The 22,362-nt window shown below is 48.8% G+C and overlaps 1 protein-coding gene across 1 annotated transcript in view; it reads left to right on the top strand.

Annotated features, from left to right (window-relative positions):
* Positions 1-1,797: 1,797 nt before the first annotated feature.
* Positions 1,798-22,362, top strand: part of ADAMTS10 (ADAM metallopeptidase with thrombospondin type 1 motif 10) — a 57,910-nt gene continuing 37,345 nt past the window's right edge. Inside the window, exons 1-5 of the mRNA XM_015414760.1 lie at positions 1,798-1,997; positions 8,037-8,401; positions 14,447-14,606; positions 20,069-20,286; positions 21,202-21,285. Coding sequence (XP_015270246.1) covers positions 1,904-1,997; positions 8,037-8,401; positions 14,447-14,606; positions 20,069-20,286; positions 21,202-21,285 — 921 coding nt within the window. The 5' untranslated portion in view covers positions 1,798-1,903. The remainder of the gene's footprint in view (positions 1,998-8,036; positions 8,402-14,446; positions 14,607-20,068; positions 20,287-21,201; positions 21,286-22,362) is intronic.

The raw sequence follows: 22,362 nt of genomic DNA, 5'->3' as shown, positions 1-22,362 counted from the left end.
GCGCACCGGAAACACGCGGGAAAAACCCTCACCCGATTCACCTGCGGTTGCATCTGATCACGCAGTGACGGGCTGCCTCCGCAGCTCCCAGGGACTTGTGATCGCGTAACTGTGGGTCAAATTCCTACAGAGCAAATAGCCTCGCTTCCCCCCCCCCCCCCCCCTCTCTTTTTTATTCATTTTGTAGAAAAAGAGGTGCAGGAGCTCATTCGCATAACTCATTAGCATAACTTATTTGAATATGCCACACCCCCTGACATTACCGGAAGTGTGTCAGAAGGCAACACCCACCACTCAGGCTCCACTGTACTGTTTTGGATTGCTAGCTATTGGGCGGGGGGGGAACGTGCAGATCTGCCCTCGCAGAGGAGGGAGAGCTTGTACCTGAATAAAACTTGGTCTTAAAGGTGCCACTGGACTGTTTTGAACCGGAGGGAGGAGGGGCTCTGCAGCTTACCTGGCTGCTTCTTGCTCTGACTGAGGGCTGCTGGGAGCAGGGGGTGGGGCTTGTTGCGTGTGCCCGCCCCCTGGGCTCTTTACTGCCGGAGCTCCGCTCCTGTGCGCTCCTGCAGGAAATGACCCCTGGTGGTAGAGCATCTGCTTGGCATGCAGAAGATTCTAGGTTCAGTCCCCGGCATCTCTAGTTCAAAGGACCAGTGGTGTGAAAGAACCTCTGCTAAGACCCTGGAGAGCCACTGCCAGTCTGAGTAGACAGTACTGACCTCGATGGACCCAGGGTCTGGTTCAGTATAAGGCAGCTTCATGAGTTCAAGTGAGAGGGCCAGCGTGGGCCATTAGTGATGCAATACACGTCTGATATAAGTTTGTGGAAGCTTGGGCCTCTATGCCCTTGGGGCATCTGAACAGCCGTCATAGGAAACTGGATGGCCTGTTGGTCTGAAGCAGCATTGTGGTGGTATGGGCAATGCCCACTTGCACATGCTCAGGTTGTGTGGCCAGTCGCAGGAGTCTGAAGAGGCTACACTCCGCTTCCGCCGATAGGGCGTGTGGGAAGATATCTGTATCGGTGGAAAAGCAGAGCTGCAACCGGGTGGAGGAATGGTGGCCACAGTTTGGGAGGAAGAAGACGCTAGAGTGGGAGGGTCCCATAAAAACCTGCTGCTGGCCATGCGCCCATGTGCACAGCTGTCTGAACAGGGTTGCGGCACAGGGCTTTTTTTGTAGAAGAAGCCCAGCAGGAACTCATTAGCATAATAGGCCACACCCAACAGCAGAAACTCATTGGCATATTAGGCCACACCCCCATGTTACCAGAAGTGTGCTCATCCAGCCACACCCACCTTTTGCTTCTTATTCTGTTTACCTTGTTTGTTGTCCAAACCCAGGGCTTTTTTGTAGCAGGAACTCCTTTGCATGTTAGGCCACACACCCCTAATTGTAGCCAATCCTAATGAGTCTCTGCTGTTGGGTGTGGCCTATTATGCTACTGTGTTCCTGCTGGGTGTGGCCAACTCGGAAGCCAGCCGGAACTCCGTTCCTGTGCGTTCCTGCCCAAAAATAGCCCTGGCTGCACTGCTGATAGAAAAGCACTCCACTTATGGAGAGGGCTAGCAGTTGCAGTGTTCCTTCTTGCGTGGCTGGGCCTCTAGGCAAACTGCATCTCCCAAGGACGTTCTCTTATACATCCTCTTTCCCTCTTCTCTCTGACAGAGCAATGTTGCTGTGCGCCAGCACATGCTGAGGTACGAGGGCCTGCTTCCACATACCACGACATCTGCGCCATCGTCGCTGCCTTCAGGAGCACGCCGCGTGGCCGAGGATGGCCACCAGGGAACCAGGGACTCCTCTCTTAGAATAAGCGGTGGTTCAGAGAGAGAAATGGTGGGGCAGATCCTCTTAGTCAGGTCCAGAACTGCCCGCACAGCAAGAAGTATTGCCACTCATGATGATGGCAACAGCCTGGAGACTTCTGACCTGGACTCTCATCTCTGCCGTGGTGATGGGCAACTTCCCTGGCTACACATTCCAGTCACAAGGTACTGTTGAACAGTGGGGTGTTTTGCCATGTAAATGCCGTGTGTGTGTTTTGTTTCTGTGTTTGAAGGTTTTCAATGTATGTTAAAAGGTAAAGGTTCCCTTGCTCGAAAGCAGGGTTGCGGTGCTCATCTCCGTTTCAAAGCCAAAGAGCCAGCGCTGTCCGAAGACGTTTCCGTGGTCATGCGGCCGGCATGACTAAACACCAAGGCGCACGGAACGCTGTTCCCTTCCCACCGAAGTGGTACCGATTTATCTACTTGCAATTTCTTGCTTTCGAACTGCTAGGTTGGCAGGAGCTGGAACTAGAGACGGGAGCTCACTCCGTCATGCGGCACACCCGGGTCTCGAACTGCTGAACTACCGACCTTCCACAGCCTGCAGTTCAGCGTCTTAACCACTTGAGCCACCGCAGCTCAAATTTTGTTTCTGTGTTTTAAGGTTTTCAAAGTATGTTGCTGTGATCTAAAATGTAGGGCTGTAGAGTGAAAAAGGGGGATTGGGCAGGAGACTGAAGTGTGCTATGATCGGATGGTAGTATACCCTGCGGGTGGAGGGGACTGGGTTGTTCGGAGAGAGTTTTTAGTGGGAGAGTTAGTGCTAAGCAGTGTGTGTATGGAGGGAAGGAGCTTGCGTGAGGTGCGTAGAGTGCTGTGCAAGAAATCTCTGTGTGGAATACCGTGTACAGTTCTGTTCAGCGCACCTCAAAAAAAGATACTATAGCATTGGGAAAAGTGCAGAAAAGGGCAACTAAAATGATTAAGGGGGTGGAACACCTTCCCTATGAAGAAAGGTTAAAGAGTTTAGGGCTCTTTGGCTTGGAGAAATGATAACTGAGGGGTGACAGGATAGAGGTTTACAAAATTATCCATGGGATACAGAAGGTAGAGAAAGAAGTACTTTTCTCTCACACAGTACAAGAACTTGTGGGCACTCAATGAAATTAATGAGCAGTAGGCTTAGAACAGATGAAAGAAAATACTTCTTCACCCAAAGAGTAATTAACACGTGGAATTCACTGCCGCAGGAAGTGGTGGCAGCTACAAGCACAGTTTCAAGAGGGGCTTGGATAAACATTGATGGAACCCTCTGTCTGGGGCAGTGATGTTCTGTATTCTCGGTGCTTGGGATGCACAGCAGGAGGGCTTCTGGAGTTCTGGCCCCGCTGGTGGACCTCGTGATGGCACCTGGGTTTTGGCCACTGGCTGACACAAGAGTGTTGGACTAGATGGACTATTGGCCTGATCCAACATGGCTTCTCTTATCTATATACTATTAGCCAAGAGGCCTCCTCTGTGCGGATATCTAAATCCACACATCGGGGGCACTTGGGGGGCAGAGAGATTTTCCTGCACACTTGGGGAAATCCCTAGGTGTGCAGAAAAATCTGAAAAGTCTAAAAAAACTATACAGGGGATACTTAAATACCCCCCCAAAGCAAAAAAGCGTTCCCTGCGCATGCGCAGAGAACACCCTGGCAACTATCTTGCCCCTGGCAGGGGGGGCGGGAGTAGGATTGGCGGTCCGGCGGCTATGGGCCACTCAGGCCTCGCTACGACCGCCGCCACTGGGGAGGGGGGTGCGGGAGAAGGCTTGGCGGCAAGCAGCTGTGGGCCACACAGGCCTCGCCGCCACTGCTGGGTGGGGGGAAGAAGGCTTGGCAGGCCGGCAGCTGTGAGCGACTCGGGCCTCACCGTCAGTGCTGGGGAAGGGGGGGGAGGAGGGAGAAGGCTTGGCAGGCCTAATGGGCCCGCCTGCTGCACTCTGTTGGTATAGGCAAGATGACAGCATGTCATGCCTTGCTGTTAGATCCAGATGATCTAAGGTGACAGTCACAGTGAGAGAGAAGGCTTGGTGGGCCTCAGGCCTTGCCGCCGATTCCACTGGGGGGCGGCGGCTGTTAGCCACTCAGGCCTCGCTGGTGCCAGGGGAGGGGGGAAGAAGGCTTTGTGGGCCTGATGGGTCCGCCTGCTGGGCTCACCTGCTGCCACTTCCTTCTCCTGCGGAGCTCCTCCTGCTTCTGTAGGCTGGGAGCTGTGGGGAATACTCCCCCCCCCTGCAAGTATCGTGGGTCACACTTCTTGTGTTCTTATATTATCTTCCTCTTTGTTATTATTTGACATTAGTCTAAGTGGCAAGTGAAGAAAATAAGTCTGCGTTGAAGTCATTTTTCCTAAATGGCAAGCGAAGAAAATAAATCTGTGGAAGTTATTCGTCTGGGTGGCAAGTTGGGAAGTTAAGCCGTGTGGAAGTTATTGGCCTAAGCAGCACGTGAGAAATAAGCCTGTGTGGTTAGGCCTATTTATGGAACCATTACGCTTATGTGCCTATCAGAAACCATTAACCTTATTAGCCATACCGAAACTGTTAGGCTGTTACAAATAAACTCTGTGTTTAAAAACACAACTGTTTATTTTGGAGTAAAGGATCCCCTTTTGCCTCAGAGCCACGCTCATGTGCTGACTGCTATGTCATTTTGCCATGTACAACTAACCCAATCCTGTTGTTTGGGTCCAACTAAGACTTTGGTGGCAGTGCAAATAAAGAAGCCAAGGAGGCGGCATAACACACGCCACCTTTTACAGAGGCTTTTACAGAGGTTACACCTAAAGGGGTCACACAGAAAAAGAGCAAAAATTTTACTGGCATTGGCTTTAGTGGTGGGTTATCGGCTTGAGGGGATAGCAACTCTGAGGAATGTTGATTTGACGGGGTATTGTTCTGTGGAGAGCAAATTGAGAGAATTCCAAAAGGGTGTTCCCGCTCTAACCCCCCCCCCCCCACTGAGCGGAGCACCTTACATCCTGAGCCGAATATAACTGCCATTATCTTAAAATGGGCAACGGGCAGTGCAAGACCCTGCGTGGCTCCATAGTGCTGCTGAGCGGGGCTTCCTCTGTTCATGAGTGGCCGCTCACATGCACAGTTTAGAGCAGTGGTTCTCAACCTGTGGGTCGCGACCAGTGTTCCCTCTAAGCTGAGTTAGTGTGAGCTAGCTCACAGTTTTTTAGCCTCCGGCTCACACATTTTGGTCTTAGCTCAGGAAGGATGGCTCCAAAGCAAACGAATGTATGCAGTAGCCAAACAGTTCGCTCACAACTTTAATGCCAGTAGCTCACAAAGTAGAATTTTTGCTCACAAGACTCCACAGCTTAGAGGGAACATTGGTCGCGACCCCTTTGGGGGTCGAACGACCCTTTCACAGGGGTCGCCTAAGACCATCGGAAAATTTGTAACAATGAAAATACATCCTGCATACCAGATATTTACATTACGATTCATAACAGTAGCAAAATTACAGTTATGAAGTAGCAACGAAAATAATTTTATGGTTGGGGGTCACCATAACATGAGGAACTGTATTAAAGGGTCGTGGCATTGGGAAGGTTGAGAACCACTGGTTTAGAGGGTCCGCTGGGGAATATACATTTGAGGAAAGAAAATAGATAATTTTCAGATTCTTGGGAAGAACACAGACGCAAGAAAAGGAGAAATGGCAGCGTTTCTAGGAATGAAGAAAGACAGTGTAATAGAAAAGTGTGTAGAATTGAAAATCCCTCATAAAAGAAAAACTGTTGAGATCCTTAGGGTCTGTCTAATAGATCACTGGGCATTGGGGATTGGTAAAGTAGGAACTCCATTAAGTTTTGAGGTACCTTCTACATCCCCGGAGTACACAGAGATTCTGAAAGAGCAAAATAGATTTAAGAGCTCTGGAATTAAAAAAAAGAAAATTAAAACGGAAGCAGAGCAGCTTAGACTCGAGGAAATAAGAATTAGAGCTGAAGAAAATAAATCGGAGTTTGAGAGGGAGCAGCAGATAGAAATAGAAACAGAGAAATTTAGACTTGAGGCAGAGAAATTAAGTTTTGAGAGGGATAAGCTGAAATGTGAAGATTTGTGGCATGAACAAAAGCTAGAACAAGATAAGAGAGAATCAAAGTAGGGGGTCTAAACTCTCCAGGGATAATGCTTAAAGATTTTGCTTCATACATTGAAGGGGAGTTTTCCCTCAGACAAAGCACTAAAATGTGAAGATTTTAAACTTTAAACTGGCAGTGGTTAGGGCTACTTCAGAAAAAGATGCAGAAATTTACAACCTCAGTCTGGGAAGTCATATCTAGCCATTGGGACATAACTGGGACATCTTTTTAACAAGTGGGTTGTCTGAGCCAAAACAGAGCAGAAAAAGTGTGTTAGGGTTATATTTGTTTTTATTTATTTATTTTTATTTTATTTATTATTAAATTTATACCCTGCCCTCCCCAATGGGCTCAGGGCGGGTAACAAATGAGGCACATATGCCAAGCTAAAAAGATAAAAGCAGGATAAAACAACAATAAAACAATCATTCATGTAAAAATACATGAAATATAAAAAAATGTAAAAATACATGAAGCATAAAAAGTGTGGGTTAGGGATAGGGTTAGGGCTGAGGACCAGGGGTCATTTCGTAGAAAAAGAGGTGCAGGAGCTCATTAGCGTAACTCATTCGCATAACATATTTGCATATGCCACACCCCCTGACATCACCAGAAGTGTGTCAGAAGGCAACACCCACTGCTCAGGCTCCACTGGATTCTTTTGGATTGCTACCTATGGGGGGGGGAACCTGCAGATCTGTCCTCGCAGAGGAGGGAGAGCTTGTACCTGAATAAAACTTGGTCTTAAAGGTGCCACTGGACTGTTTTGGACCGGGAGGGGACGGGGGGAGCTGTGCAACTTACCTTACTGCTTCTTGCTCTGACTGAGGGCTGCTGGGAGCAGGGGGTGGGGCTTGTTGCATGTGCCCGCCCCCTGGGCTCTTTACTGCCGGAGGTCCGCTCCTGTGCGCTCCTGCAGGAAATGACCCCTGCTGAGGACCAATGCTTATCCCAGCTTCACTCCAATATCAAAATTCTTGTCAAGGACAAGTTTACCTCAGAGGTTCCCTCCTTCGTCCGTGGTGGTTTGGAGCAAGAGAGAGAGAGACCCTTGCGCTGAGCGACCAGAAATGAAAAGGGAGCATACAGAAACATCAGGAATGAAGAAGGGTATCTTTTCATGTGTCCTTAGATAAAAAGGGACAGGCAGCAGTAACACGGGGCATAGTCAGGCCTCAGCATCTTTAGCGTGGATGTGATGATGCCTATGATTGCACAAAGATGCACACTTGCACTTAGGTATGTTGGTTCACCAGCCAAATCTGGGAACAGTCATATTAAAATTACTTTTTTAGCAGTGACCCCGCGCATTGGTAATATACAGGAGGCAGAACGACCTGAAAACTGCAGTTGGTGCTCGGTGCTTTCTGCTGGCCAGGTCTCAAGTTGTTAGCCCTCAGTGAGGACACCTCTCCAGCTTCATTCTGCTAACATCCACCACAACCAGGATTCCTTTTCATTGCTGCGAAAAGTGTGTGAGTTAGAGGCAGGGTTCATTTCATAGAAAAAGAGGTGCAGGAGCTCATTAGCATAACTTATTTGCATATGCCACCCCCCTGACATCACCAGAAATGTGTCAGAAGGCAAAACCCACTGCTCAGGCTCCACTGGACTATTTTGAATTCCTAGCTATTGGGGGGGATGGGGGACGTGCAGATCTGTCCTCACAGAGGAGGGAGAGCTGGTACCTGAATAAAACTTGGTCTTAAAGGTGCCACTGGACTGTTTTGGACCGGGAGGGCTCTACAATTTACCTGGCTGCTTTTTGCTCTGACTGAGGGCTGCTGGGAGCAGGGGGTGGGGCTTGTTACATGTGCCCGCCCCATGGGCTCTTTACTGCCGGAGCTCCGTTCCTGTGCGCTCCTGAAGGAAATGACCCCTGGTTAGAGGTATTCTTGTCTGGTAACCTGCATTTCAGGTCTGCCGTTTTACAAGACTTTTCTTCAAGTCAAGAATCACCTTCCTGCACCAGTTTGGTTGGCACCTAGCTTATCTTTTTTAGGTTAAATAAAAAGTGTTTAGCCTTCGTTTCGTATTGAGTGGGAAGAGCCCCATGTCAGTAGCCGGATTTTCAAGCTAAAACAATTTGGCAACATCCCTCTTTTCCCCCTCTTGCAGAGGAGTTCCTCTCCAGCCTCGACCACTATGAAATCGCCTTCCCCGTCCAGGTGGATCAAAACGGTGACTTTCTGACCTTTGACATGAAGAACAGGTGGAAACGGAGGTCTCGGCGCAGTCCAGATGCCTCACCATACGATCTACCAGAACAGCAGGTCTTTTACAAAGTTTCAGCCCACAGGATTCAGTTTGTCCTCAACTTGACCCTGCGTGCCAACCTGCTCGGGGAACATTTCCAGGTGGAGTACTGGAAACGGGATGGAATCGACCAGCAACACGACTTCCATGAAGACTGCCACTATGCCGGTCACTTGCAAGACCAGTATCTGAACTCGAAAGTGGCCATCAGTAACTGTAACGGTTTGGTGAGTGTGCTGCTTTTCTCTGGGATTGTGGCAGGGAGGTTTTGGGAAGTCTGTGGTAGAGATCCCCCCAGCTGCTGTTGGCATCAGAAGTAGAATTGTGCTAAATTTTCACCCTCAAATATTGATTCTTTGTTACCCCACCCCACTTCTGTTTTGGTGCCATTCTTAATTATAACTGGACTTCTGCTTTCTCCTTACACGATCCCAGCTGTTCAGGGATCATAGCGTTGAAAGTGCCAGATAGATTAGGATCACTTATGCCCTTGTGAGCCTACTGCCTGACAAGTAAGATCTTCTACAGAGCCTTTGTTTTTTGTGTGTGTCCCCCACCATCAGAGGTGAGATGGGTGATCAGCCTCTTTTTGTAGAAAAAGCCCAGCAGGAACTCATTAGCATAACAGGCCACACCCAACAGCAGAAATTCATTAGCACATTAGGCCACACCCCTGACAGCACAGCTCATTAGCACATTAGGCCGCACCCCCATGTTACCAGAGGTGTGGTCATCCAGCCACATCCACCTTTTGCTTGTTATTCTGTTTACCTTGTTTGTCGTCAAAACCCAGGGCCTTTTTTTGTAGCAGGAACTCCTTTGCATGTTAGGCCACACACCCCTAATGTAGCCAATCCTAATGAGTGTCTGCTGTTGGGTGTGGCCTATTATGCTAATGAGTTCCTGCTGGGCGTGGCCAACTTGGGAGCCAGCCGGAACTCTGTTCCTGTGCGTTCCTGCCCAAAAATAGCCCTGGTGATCACTAGAGACAGAGCCTTCTTGGTGTTGGAGCCCCAGTATGGAATTTCTATCCCACAGCTGTTTGTCTGGCACACAGCTTGTATTTCTTAGGCTCCAGATCTTTCTCTGGCATTTTTAGTTGATTTATGTGTGTGGATTTCCCCCTCCCTCTTGTTTCTTGACTATAAATGATTCAACATTTGATAAGAGATATTTTTAATTGCTGTCGAGGCTGATAATGGCATGAATTGGTGTTTTTGTACTTTTAAAATAACTTGTTGAATGTCAATGTTGGAAGCAATCTCAGAATACATGGTTAAGACGCACGTACAAAATAGTTCAAATATATATTAAGCAAATTATTGGGGATTGTGGTGGAACAGTCTTGGTCTGGCCTGCATGGCCTGTTCCACCATGCCCGCCTAGGTTTTCTGAACACCTGGAGAGGCTTTTCTCCCTATCAGTTCAATCACTGCCACCACCTGACCTTTGTAGGAATTGCCCACGGGGAGGGTCAGGACTCTCAGCTTCCCTTACACGTTCTGAGGCCTTGCCTCTGTGTCTCCCACAACTCAGTGGTGCCTTGTACACCACTAGCAGAGTAGCCACTTGCCAACTGACTGCCGTCCCCTTTCTCCTGGCGCTCCTTTTAAAATAGCGTGTCCAAGATGGTGGAGGTCTATGTGGCACAGAGTACCACTACCAGGATCCAAAGCTATAAAGCATTGATTAAAAAGAAAATATTCGCAAGCATACGTTTAGCACAGCACTAGATGGAGCGAGGGATTCAAAAGAAAAGGGTAAAATGCAATTCCTCTGTCCCTCTAGACATGCTCTATCTGTTGTTAAATATAAGGTAGGCTCCTTAGCTTAGAAAGTAACTAGATGTTTACAGAAGCACCATTACCTTCAAGCTTCCTTCAGGTCAGTACATGGCAATGGTTGCCTCCTCCAGACCCCAGTTAAGTGTTTTCTCTGCTTCGATGGAATCAGCACACAAGAGCCCCACCTTCTTGCTCCCAGGAGTTTTATCATCTCTTTTCCCCACCCACTGACTATTTCAGGCTGGGTCAAAGAAGCTTTTCCTGAAGTCTCCAGAAGTTCCTTCCTGAAATCATTCTAGTATTTAATACCTCCAAATCTCTGTTTCCTGCTTGGGTAGGGGGGAGACTGGACCGTCCTATCGTCTTGAGCTAGACGTATCAGCGTTTCTTTTTTTTCTTTTTTTTGAAATCCCTGGAGGGATATTTTTATTATTTTTATATTAGACTACCAAACTACAAAGAAAATATGAGGAAAGGGGACTACATCTAAGGATAAAGGAAAGATAACCACACTATACTAAAAACCCAAGAGGAGGAGACCATATCCGTGTTAATCTGTGTGTTATTAATAAAAGTGTTAGTACAACAATATACTTGTAGAGTTCTTGTTTGTCTCGGCTTCAATGTTCGTATATTAGTTATTGTGAGAGAACATTCTGAGCATCTTGTTATTTGCTTCAAAAGGCCATTTTCAGAGTCCTTCTGCCTTTACTTCGGTTTTCTGTCTCTGAAATCATATGTAGCTTTCATTGCGCCTGCATCCATTTCTACAGCAGAGTCTTCATCCGTTCCAGAGGCAGCAGAGTCACTTGATTTCGATTCTTCCTCTTTGGATTCTTCCTTCGATCCCAACTGACGTCTCAAAAATTCTTTGGCTTTAAAAATGGAGTCAATCTTTTCTCTTTTGTCATTGATTTTAAATTTGACACCCTCTGGGATCACCCACCTGTATGAAATTCCATTGGTTTGAAGAAAAGAAATTTAAGTCCTTATAGCTTTTCCTCTTTTGGCGAATTTCAAATGGAATGTCTTTTAAAGTTTTAATGTTTGTATTCTCCAATTTCAGTGGAGTTGCTGAAGTCGCTTTTAAAATAACATCTCTGGTCTGTCTTCTTGAGAATCTGACCACAATTCTCTAGGCAGGCTATTTTTAAAAAATATAATTGGAGTATGCCCTATAGGCAGTCTCCATCTCTTTTACTAGTTCATCTGCTGTTGAGCCTATTGCTGGGGCGATGATCTCGCTGAGAAGCTTCCTCAGATCCTTCTTTTCTGATTCAGGCACTCCCTGGAATCTGAGAATCATATTGGCTTTTTCCATTTGTAGCTGTAGCAAACGGTTTTCTTGGAAGTTTTGTTTTGCTTCAACTTCCCCCATTCTTTTCTTCATTTTCTTATTTGTGGTGTCTATCTCTTTAATTCTCTCGGTCGCATGCTCCCTGTTCTTCTCCGTCTCTGCCAGTTGGCGCTGCTGGGATGCGAAGTTTTGATTCAAGGAAGTCAGTTGCTGGTTAATACCATCAAGTTGCTCCATCACCGGCTTGAGCATATCCACTAACATTTCCACTACCCGCCAGTTTTGTTTTAAACTTTCTTTGTGAGGCCGCCATTTTATAAGATTGTTTACAATTCCAAACCGCTTCTCATGGGCTCAAAAAATCGTCGCCTCAGTGTCAGCGCTCAAGTAAGTCTCTCACAACAAGATTGCTGCTTGTTTCCCCCCCTGCCCCTTCATTTCGCTTATCTGTCCATTCGCATAAGAGGTGTCCTTCTTTGCGCCCTGCTTTTCCCACTGGGGGGGGAGTTCGCTTTTAAATTATTCCGCTTATTTTGAACTCACGTTCATTGTTGGTCATTTCTCTGACCTCGCTTGCAGTAATCGCTTTTCCGCTCGATCTCCAGCGCTTGTCCCAGTCGAATCAGCTTGTGCCCCACGGGCGCACAGCGGTAGGCGCCTCAATTCTCTGGCATTGAGCCATCGAAGAGGCTGCCCATCAAAAGCCCTCTGGCCTGGAGCCTATCACAAAGGCTCCGTGTGAGTGCTACTTGAGGTAGCACCCCTCCATACCGCTGGTGTGCGAGCCGCTCCCCCGAGTTCCGGGGAGAACGACCGCCATTGCTGATCCACAGACCGGAAATCTTATCAGCATTTCTTAAGAGATAGCTGATTTGAGGCTGGAAAGCCATTGAACTGATTTCTCCCTTCCTGCTGGTTCTCTGTTGTTGCAATCTGCCGTTTTCATTTTTCTTGTTTCTTTCATGCCATTTTAGTTCAATTCATGTGTAATTCGACAGAGAAATGTTTAGATTTTGTCCTATCTTCTGGAGCAGTGCTCAGATAGTCGGTGTGGTTTCCCTCTTCATATTTGCCCTCACGTAAGCCATGTTAGGTAGATTAGGTTGTGAGGTGGAGAGTGACCGGCCCAAGGTCACTCGCAGTGCTTCATGGCAAAGTGGGGTTTTGAACCCAGATCTTAGTCTGATGCCTTAGCGACTCCACCACACTGGCTCAGGGAAGGAGAAGCCAGTGTGGAGGACAAAGACGCCCATGTCTCACAAGGGAGAAACGAAATTGTAATTTGGGAATGGGCAGGCATTGAATCAGACAACTTTCAGCCATCAGTTTCGGCCTGCAATTAAAATGCATAATTCTGCAAATCCTGGCTGTCTTCTGCCGTAATCGGATAAACAGCCGAGTGATAAACGTGTGAGGCGAAGAAGGGGAGGGGAATACCAACGGGATCAGGAGGCCGTGGTCTCTGCACCTTCACTCCCTCCCAGTGCTGTGCCACGAGCCAAAAAGTGACCTCTTTTCCACCCAGCCGGTTCCACAGGCCGATGCTTGACATTTTGCCTGTCGTCCAGCCAGGCTAACCTCACAGTACCTCACTTGTGCTTGGAATGAGGGCGCCCGGCCAAGAGCAACAAGGGTTTCGTGCACAGAGGAAATCCACCGCAGGGCTATCAACACCACCCCCTTCCAGGGCTTTGAAACTAGGGACACACAAAACTGATTCAGTGCTGGTTGGTGTGGTGGTGGGGTGTGTGTGGACAAACTGGGGGAGCTCCAAGCAGCTGGACCACTCATAAGCATGCTGGAAATTTGGGTGGGTTTGGGGGAGCAAGAGAAATAACAGGGTTTTTGATTTCAGAAAACAGGCTCGGGCGCTCCTTGTGCAAACCCTGTTTTGTCTCATGTTTGGATCTAATCAGAAAAATGTTGCCGGTTTGGGAGGGGACCCAAAAACTGGTCAGACCTGCTTGCCAGAGGTTAACAACAAAAAAAGCTAGGGAGATAAGTATATACACCACAAGCTGTGATTTCCCTTCCAGACCATCTTCTCTTTGAAAGGAAGGAAGTGTGGGGGGGGGAGGGGGGGGAACCACCCAGATCTTTCTGTAGATAATCTCTCACCAGAGCTGTGTAGAATGCAGCATCCTGAGAATATTTTAAAAAAAAATATGTAAGGAAATCTTTAATTCCTAATGGCTGCGAAAACAGGCTTGGAGACACGTGGGTAAAACCTGAGAAGTTCGTAAGCTGGCTCCTAGTGCAAATGTGACATAAACGCACCGATTTCCTGTAATGTCGTAGTGGATTCCATTCATAAGTTGGCTCCTTGCGCAAATGTGACATAGACGCACCCGTTTCCTGTAATGTCATAGTGGATTCCGTTCATAAGTTGGCTCCTTGCGCAAATGTGACATAGACGCACCAATTTCCTGCAGTGTTGTGGTGGACTCTGTCATGCGCGTTCTGGTTAGATTGAGTTTGTGTGTTCTTTGTAGCGTGGCTGGCTCTGATGTGTCTTTGTGTCCTGCTCCCCCACCTACCCCCACTTCTCTGCAGGAAGCAGATGATCCCACAGAGATGCTCTCACGTCAGCCAGAAAATCCTTGAGCCAGCACCGCTGTCCTCAGATGACCCTCTAATTATCTAAATATTTGAGACTACCCCACCCCACCCCACCCCCAGCCACTGGAAGAAATGAGATTGGATTGTATACTTCAGTCATCCCAGAGAGATGTTTACATAACCTATTTCTTTTTATTTAAAAAGCAAGTTTCCCCCACAAAAACAGGTACGGCAGACCTTCCGTGGATAACTTCTTCCACTGAGTCTAATTCTTTCCTCCTTTAATTCAGGGAGGAAATTAATGTTTTTTTTTTCTGGGGGGAGACCTTGTCAAGGCAAAAAAACCCGCTCAGACATAGCATGGCTTGCAAAGGATTATTGCTTCCTCTTCTTTAAAGCTTTCAGAGTGTTTTGAGCAGGGCAGGGCTTGAAATTACAGCCCATCACCCGAGTCAGTGATTTTCAGACTCTTGTGTTTTGAGAGCTCGGGATTCTTTGGTCAGAGGGGCAGACTGACTTTTCGGAAAAGACCTGCCACGGTTGGAAAAATGGGTCGCACGTATTGGTAGCTAATCCGTGTATAATTTTTTTTTCCAACCAATGCATGTGTTCATTTTCTCTCCTTGTTCCAGCATGGTGTGATAATAGCTGAGGACGAGGAGTATTTCATTGAACCGCTAAACGCTGGTGCCAACATCAGTGGCAGGCATGAAAGCGAAGGAAGTCCCCACGTGGTATACAGACGGTCATCTCTCCAACTCCCTCACACGGATGTCGCATGTGGTGTGTTAGGTACGCACCATGGCGGTGAATTTGTCGCTATTCCATACAAGCACTGAGCCAGTTTTCCTGAGAATCTCAGCCTTTAAAATGAAGGTTTCCAGTCCTCATGGTATTTTGCTTCCCTACTGTACACAGTTTGGGCCGGCTGTTGATCTTTGGGCTCTTTGGTCCTAAAGGCAGTTCTCAGGGACTTATTCTCATCTACGGTTGGGCAGCAAATTCTAGACAGAATAAAGTACCTCTTAGATCACTGAATGAATAACTTGTGGAACTCTCTACCGCAGGATATAGCAGTAGCTACTGTGGAGTCTTATGAGCAAAAATTCTGCTGTGTGAGCTACTGGCATTAAAGTTGTGAGTGAGCAATTGGGCCCTGCATGAATTAGTTTGCTCTGGAGCCATCCTTCCTGAGCTAAGACAAAAATATGTGAGATGGAGGCTAAAAAATTGTGAGCTAGCTCACACCAACTAGCTCACACCAACTCAACAGCTAGCTCACACCAACTCAACACTGGTTCCAATGTCATTAATACAGGATTAGACAAGTCTGTGGTCAAAATGCCCATCAGTAGCCATGATGGTTAAGTGTAATTTCCATATTCAGAGGCAGTCTAGCTTTGAACGCTGGTAGCTACCGTAGTTGGACAGCAACGGGGAGTTTTTGATATCTGCTGGTAAGCTTTCTGAGGTCATTTGGTTACCTTATGTTTTTAACAAAAGGTCTGACATGCAGAAGCAAGAACAGTGGGTATAGATGTGATGCACTTCACCTAATCACTTTCTACTTTCTTATGCCAGTTTGGTGTATTAGTTAAGAGCAGTGGACTCTAATCTGGGAGAACCAGGTTTGATTCCCCACTCCTCCACACACAGCTGCTTGGAGACCTTGGGAAAGCCCAGTTCTCTCAGAGCTGTTCTCTCAAGAGCAGTTCTCTCAGAGCTCTCTCAGTCCCACCTACCTCACAGGGTGTCTGTTGTGGGGAGGGGAAGGGAAGAAGTTTGTAAACCGCTCATAGACTCCAAGTGAAGGGTGGGGTATAAATCCAATCTCCTCCTCCTCCTCTTCTCCGTCTTTGTCTTCTTCGTCCTCGTCTTCTTGTTCTTCGTCCTCTTTGTGTTCATCTTTGTCTTCTTCATCATCTTCATCTTCTTCTTTGACTTCCTGTTCTTTTTTGTCGTCATCTTCCTTTTTTATGGACTTCAGGGTGGCATGTGTGGTTTCCCCCTCCTCCAGTTTGGTGTAGTGGTTAAGTGCGCGGACTCTAACCTGGGAGAACCGGGCTTGATTCCCCACTCCTCCACTTGCACCTGCTGGATGCCCTGGGGCAAGCCATAGTTCTGGCACAGCTGTTCTTGAAAAAGAGCAGTTCTCAAAAGAGCTCTCTCAGCCCCACCTACCTCGCAGGGTGTCTGTTGTGGGTAGGGGAAGGGAAAGGAGTTTGTAAGCCGCTCTGAGACTCCTTTGGGTAGTGAAGGGCGGGGGATAAATCCAATCTCCTCCTCCTCTTCTCCTCTTCCTCTTTCTCCTTCTCCTTCTTCTCTTCCAAATCTCCGGGAATTTGATTCCCCACTCCTCCACTTGCACCTGCTGGATGCCCTGGGGCAAGCCATAGTTCTGGCACAGCTGTTCTTGAAAAAGAGCAGTTCTCAAAAGAGCTCTCTCAGCCCCACCTACCTCGCAGGGTGTCTGTTGTGGGTAGGGGAAGGGAAAGGAGTTTGTAAGCCGCTCTGAGACTCCTTTGGGTAGTGAAGGGCGGGGGATAAATCCAATCTCCTCCTCCTCTTCTCCTCTTCCTCTTTCTCCTTCTCCTTCTTCTCTTCCAAATCTCCGGGAATTTGATTCCCCACTCCTCCACTTGCACCTGCTGGATGCCCTGGGGCAAGCCATAGTTCTGGCACAGCTGTTCTTGAAAAAGAGCAGTTCTCAAAAGAGCTCTCTCAGCCCCACCTACCTCGCAGGGTGTCTGTTGTGGGTAGGGGAAGGGAAAGGAGTTTGTAAGCCGCTCTGAGACTCCTTTGGGTAGTGAAGGGCGGGGGATAAATCCAATCTCCTCCTCCTCTTCTCCTCTTCCTCTTTCTCCTTCTCCTTCTTCTCTTCCAAATCTCCGGGAATTTGATTCCCCACTCCTCCACTTGCACCTGCTGGATGCCCTGGGGCAAGCCATAGTTCTGGCACAGCTGTTCTTGAAAAAGAGCAGTTCTCAAAAGAGCTCTCTCAGCCCCACCTACCTCGCAGGGTGTCTGTTGTGGGTAGGGGAAGGGAAAGGAGTTTGTAAGCCGCTCTGAGACTCCTTTGGGTAGTGAAGGGCGGGGGATAAATCCAATCTCCTCCTCCTCTTCTCCTCTTCCTCTTTCTCCTTCTCCTTCTTCTCTTCCAAATCTCCGGGAATTTGATTCCCCACTCCTCCACTTGCACCTGCTGGATGCCCTGGGGCAAGCCATAGTTCTGGCACAGCTGTTCTTGAAAAAGAGCAGTTCTCAAAAGAGCTCTCTCAGCCCCACCTACCTCGCAGGGTGTCTGTTGTGGGTAGGGGAAGGGAAAGGAGTTTGTAAGCCGCTCTGAGACTCCTTTGGGTAGTGAAGGGCGGGGGATAAATCCAATCTCCTCCTCCTCTTCTCCTCTTCCTCTTTCTCCTTCTCCTTCTTCTCTTCCAAATCTCCGGGAATTTGATTCCCCACTCCTCCACTTGCACCTGCTGGATGCCCTGGGGCAAGCCATAGTTCTGGCACAGCTGTTCTTGAAAAAGAGCAGTTCTCAAAAGAGCTCTCTCAGCCCCACCTACCTCGCAGGGTGTCTGTTGTGGGTAGGGGAAGGGAAAGGAGTTTGTAAGCCGCTCTGAGACTCCTTTGGGTAGTGAAGGGCGGGGGATAAATCCAATCTCCTCCTCCTCTTCTCCTCTTCCTCTTTCTCCTTCTCCTTCTTCTCTTCCAAATCTCCGGGAATTTGATTCCCCACTCCTCCACTTGCACCTGCTGGATGCCCTGGGGCAAGCCATAGTTCTGGCACAGCTGTTCTTGAAAAAGAGCAGTTCTCAAAAGAGCTCTCTCAGCCCCACCTACCTCGCAGGGTGTCTGTTGTGGGTAGGGGAAGGGAAAGGAGTTTGTAAGCCGCTCTGAGACTCCTTTGGGTAGTGAAGGGCGGGGGATAAATCCAATCTCCTCCTCCTCTTCTCCTCTTCCTCTTTCTCCTTCTCCTTCTTCTCTTCCAAATCTCCGGGAATTTGATTCCCCACTCCTCCACTTGCACCTGCTGGATGCCCTGGGGCAAGCCATAGTTCTGGCACAGCTGTTCTTGAAAAAGAGCAGTTCTCAAAAGAGCTCTCTCAGCCCCACCTACCTCGCAGGGTGTCTGTTGTGGGTAGGGGAAGGGAAAGGAGTTTGTAAGCCGCTCTGAGACTCCTTTGGGTAGTGAAGGGCGGGGGATAAATCCAATCTCCTCCTCCTCTTCTCCTCTTCCTCTTTCTCCTTCTCCTTCTTCTCTTCCAAATCTCCGGGAATTTGATTCCCCACTCCTCCACTTGCACCTGCTGGATGCCCTGGGGCAAGCCATAGTTCTGGCACAGCTGTTCTTGAAAAAGAGCAGTTCTCAAAAGAGCTCTCTCAGCCCCACCTACCTCGCAGGGTGTCTGTTGTGGGTAGGGGAAGGGAAAGGAGTTTGTAAGCCGCTCTGAGACTCCTTTGGGTAGTGAAGGGCGGGGGATAAATCCAATCTCCTCCTCCTCTTCTCCTCTTCCTCTTTCTCCTTCTCCTTCTTCTCTTCCAAATCTCCGGGAATTTGATTCCCCACTCCTCCACTTGCACCTGCTGGATGCCCTGGGGCAAGCCATAGTTCTGGCACAGCTGTTCTTGAAAAAGAGCAGTTCTCAAAAGAGCTCTCTCAGCCCCACCTACCTCGCAGGGTGTCTGTTGTGGGTAGGGGAAGGGAAAGGAGTTTGTAAGCCGCTCTGAGACTCCTTTGGGTAGTGAAGGGCGGGGGATAAATCCAATCTCCTCCTCCTCTTCTCCTCTTCCTCTTTCTCCTTCTCCTTCTTCTCTTCCAAATCTCCGGGAATTTGATTCCCCACTCCTCCACTTGCACCTGCTGGATGCCCTGGGGCAAGCCATAGTTCTGGCACAGCTGTTCTTGAAAAAGAGCAGTTCTCAAAAGAGCTCTCTCAGCCCCACCTACCTCGCAGGGTGTCTGTTGTGGGTAGGGGAAGGGAAAGGAGTTTGTAAGCCGCTCTGAGACTCCTTTGGGTAGTGAAGGGCGGGGGATAAATCCAATCTCCTCTTCTTCTTTTACCTCCCAGGGTGTCTGTTGTGGGGCGGGGGAGGGAAAGGAGTTTGTAAGCCGCTCTGAGACTCCTTTGGGTAGTGAAGGGCGGGGGATAAATCCAATCTCCTCCTCCTCTTCTCCTCTTCCTCTTTCTCCTTCTCCTTCTTCTCTTCCAAATCTCCGGGAATTTGATTCCCCACTCCTCCACTTGCACCTGCTGGATGACCTGGGGCAAGCCATAGTTCTGTCAGAGCTGTTCTTGAAAAAGAGCAGTTCTCAAAAGAGCTCTCTCAGCCCCACCTACCTCACAGGGTGTCTGTTGTGGGGAGAGGAAGGGGAAGGAGTTTGTAAGCCACTCTGAGACTCCTTTGGGTAGTGAAGGGCGGGGTATAAATCCAATCTCCTCCTCCTCTTCTCCTCTTTCTCCTTCTCCTTCTCCTTCTTCTTCTCTTCCAAATCTCCGGGAATCTCCCTAAATGTGACCCGGAGGCTCCCCGCTGGGCAGAGCAGACGTCGGGTCAGAATCGTCACACAGCTATCAAGGGTCCAATGCCAATAGGATTCCCTACTGTGCCTCCTTACTTGTCCACTTGGGCCAGCAAGTAGTGCCCTTATCATTGACTATAAGAATGGAGAAAGGAACTGGTGAGGAAGGCCAGGACTCTCGCCCTGGAACCATCACTCCCAACTGGTCAACGGTTGTCTGAGGTTGCCCACAGCTTCTGAGCGATGGCTGATTTTATTCCTTTTTCCTGGGCCAATATTTATTCCATCGTGTTCAAAATAGCTTCTGGACAGCCAAACAGTGGAGTTTACAGGTGGAGGCTTGGGAGGGGGCTTGAGTTGAGCGTGAGTTATTTGCACGGAAACAAAATAAATAAATGATGTCGAACAAAATAAATTGGAATAAACACAGAGTCAGTTTGGCATAGTGGTTAGGGGTGAGGAGGACTCTAATCTGGGAGAACCAGGTTTGATTCCCCACTTCTCCACATGCATCTGCTGGTGTGACCTTGGGTCAGTCACAAGTTCTCTCAGAGCTGTTCTCTCACGAGCAGTTCTGGAAAGAGCTCTCTCAGCCCCACCTACCTCACAGGGTGTCTGTTGTGGGGAGGGGAAGGGAAAGGAGATTGTAAGCCGCTCTGAGACTCCTTTGGGTAATGAAGGGTGGGGTATAAATCCAATCTCTTCCCCTCACCACCATCTTGTCCCTCAGACGAGAAGCCATGGAAAGGTCGGCCGTGGTGGCTGCGGACACTGAAGCCCTCCCCTCTGAAGCCGCTGGGCAACCTTACGCAGAGAGGTCAGCTGCCCCTGAAGCGGTCGGTCAGCACGGAGCGTTACGTGGAGACCCTCGTGGTGGCCGACAAGATGATGGTGGGCTATCACGGCCGGCGGGACATCGAGCAGTACATCTTGGCCATCATGAATATTGTAAGTGTTACAACCGAGATGTGACACACACCCCCGACTCCCAGCTTTAAAATTCCTCATTGGGACCAGCCTGCCCTTGCTCATGGTCTCCTGCTTTGGGTAGTCTCATTTGTGCCTGTTCCTTTAAGATGTGACCGTTTTACACATGTGCTCAAAGGTCAACTTGGATCTGACGCTGTGTATATGCTTCTTGCGTTTTGTCATATCCATACAGGTGGAGTTGAAGTAAAGCAGCCCACCCGAGATGTAGGGGGGCAGGAGGGCCTGAGGGGCGGTGCTTGACAGACAAGGGGCGGAGCCTGATGAAGTTGGGGTGGAGCCAAGTGGTTCCTTGTGGGGGACAGAGAATGTCACCCAGTGGAACAGATGTGATTGTCAGATTTTCTTGTAGTGCAGCCTCAAATATGCAGGAGGTAGAACCTGGGGTTTAAGGGGCGGAGTCTGGCATCAGGGGCGGAGCCTGATGAAGTTGGGGCGGAGCCAAGTGATTCCTTGTGGGCGACAGAGAATGGCACCCAGTGGAACAGATGTGATTGTCAGATTTTCTTGCAGCGCAGCCTCAAATATGCAAGAGGTAGAACCTGGGGTTTAAGGGGCGGGGTTTGGCCAATCAGGGGCGGAGCCTGATGAAGTTGGGGCGGAGCCAAGTGGTTCCTTGTGTGGGACAGAGAATGGCACCTAAGTGGACTGGATGTGGCTGCCAAATGGGAAAGCTTCTGAAACCGTGCAGAACGTAGCTTGCCCCTTCCCCTTGGTTCTGGCCCCGCCCCCCCGAGGTTTTACCCTTCCCCCCTGCAGACCCTCCCTAAGGAGAAGTCTGAAATGCTGAAGTTCCAGGTCAGAGATCTGGCAACCCTGCAGTGAAGCCCCTCTCTTTTTTATAACACTGGTCTTTTTTTGTTTCCTGGAGGTCAGGTTGCTAAACTTTTTCAGGACTCAAGTCTGGGCAATATAGTCAACATCCTCGTGACCCGCCTTATCCTGCTAACGGAGGACCAGGTGAGGACCCTTCCCTGCCCATCAGTTCACTTAGAACGTGTGTGCACGCTGCGGACCTATATTGGTTTTATACTGGTTTAATGCTTACCATGGCTTCCGACAAAGTATATGGGGAGCTGAGACTTGGAGATCCCCAGTAGACTCCTTAAAAAGGTAAAGGTAAAGGTTTCCCTTGCTCGAAAGCCAGCCGAATCCAACTCTAGGGGGCGGTGCTCATCTCCATTCCCAAGCCAAAGAGCCAGCGCTGTCCGAATTCTTCACCCAAAGAGTGATTAACACATGGAATTCACTGCCACAGGAAGTGGTGGGTGCTACAAGCATGGATGGCTTCAAAAGGGAATTAGATAAGCATATGGAGCAGAGGTCCATCAGTGGCTATTAGCCACAAGATATAGATAGGGGCTCTGGGGCAAGTGATGCTCTGTCTTCTTGGTGCTTGGGGGGGTCAACAGTGGGAGGGCTTCTAATGTCCTGGCCCCACTGCTGGACCTCCTGATGGCACTGGTATTTCTGGCCACTGTGTGACACAGAGTGTTGGACTGGATGGGCCTTTGGCCTGATCCAACATTGGCATCTCTTATGTTCTTATTTAGACTCCTTACAGAACTCCAATTCCTAGGAAATCCTGGAAAGAGAGAATGAAGGAGTTTAAAGCTGTAATTACCTTGTGGAACTCTTTGCCACAGCATGTTTCAATGGCCACTAGCTTAGATGGATTTAAAAGCCAATTAGATCAAACCATGGGGGAGGAGAGGTCCATCAGTGGCTATGACGGTTAAATGGAACTTCCATGTACAGAGGCAGTGTGCCTCTGAATGGCACTTGCAGACGGCAAACAACAGAAAGAGGTTTTGGCTTCCATATTCTTGCCTATCGTGATGCAGTTGTGTACCAGCCGGAATTTCCCTGGCTTTCTTCAATCTTCCACAAACCTACTTTGCGCCAAAGTTTTTGGGAAAGAGGGTAGTAAAGCTTGGGTGACTGCTATATAGGTGGGAAATTTCAGATTTTCCCACCCAGAGGGCAGCCGTTTTCCCTGAGCCTGTCCCCATGGCAATCATTTTCTCCCCCCTGCCA

The sequence above is a fragment of the Gekko japonicus genome, unplaced genomic scaffold (genome assembly GCF_001447785.1).
Source record: "Gekko japonicus isolate JY-2015 unplaced genomic scaffold, Gekko_japonicus_V1.1 scaffold1612, whole genome shotgun sequence".
Taxonomy (NCBI): Eukaryota; Metazoa; Chordata; class Lepidosauria; order Squamata; family Gekkonidae; genus Gekko; species Gekko japonicus.
The sequence above is the reverse complement of the archived record's forward strand: the minus strand, read 5'-3'. Positions and strand labels throughout refer to the sequence as shown.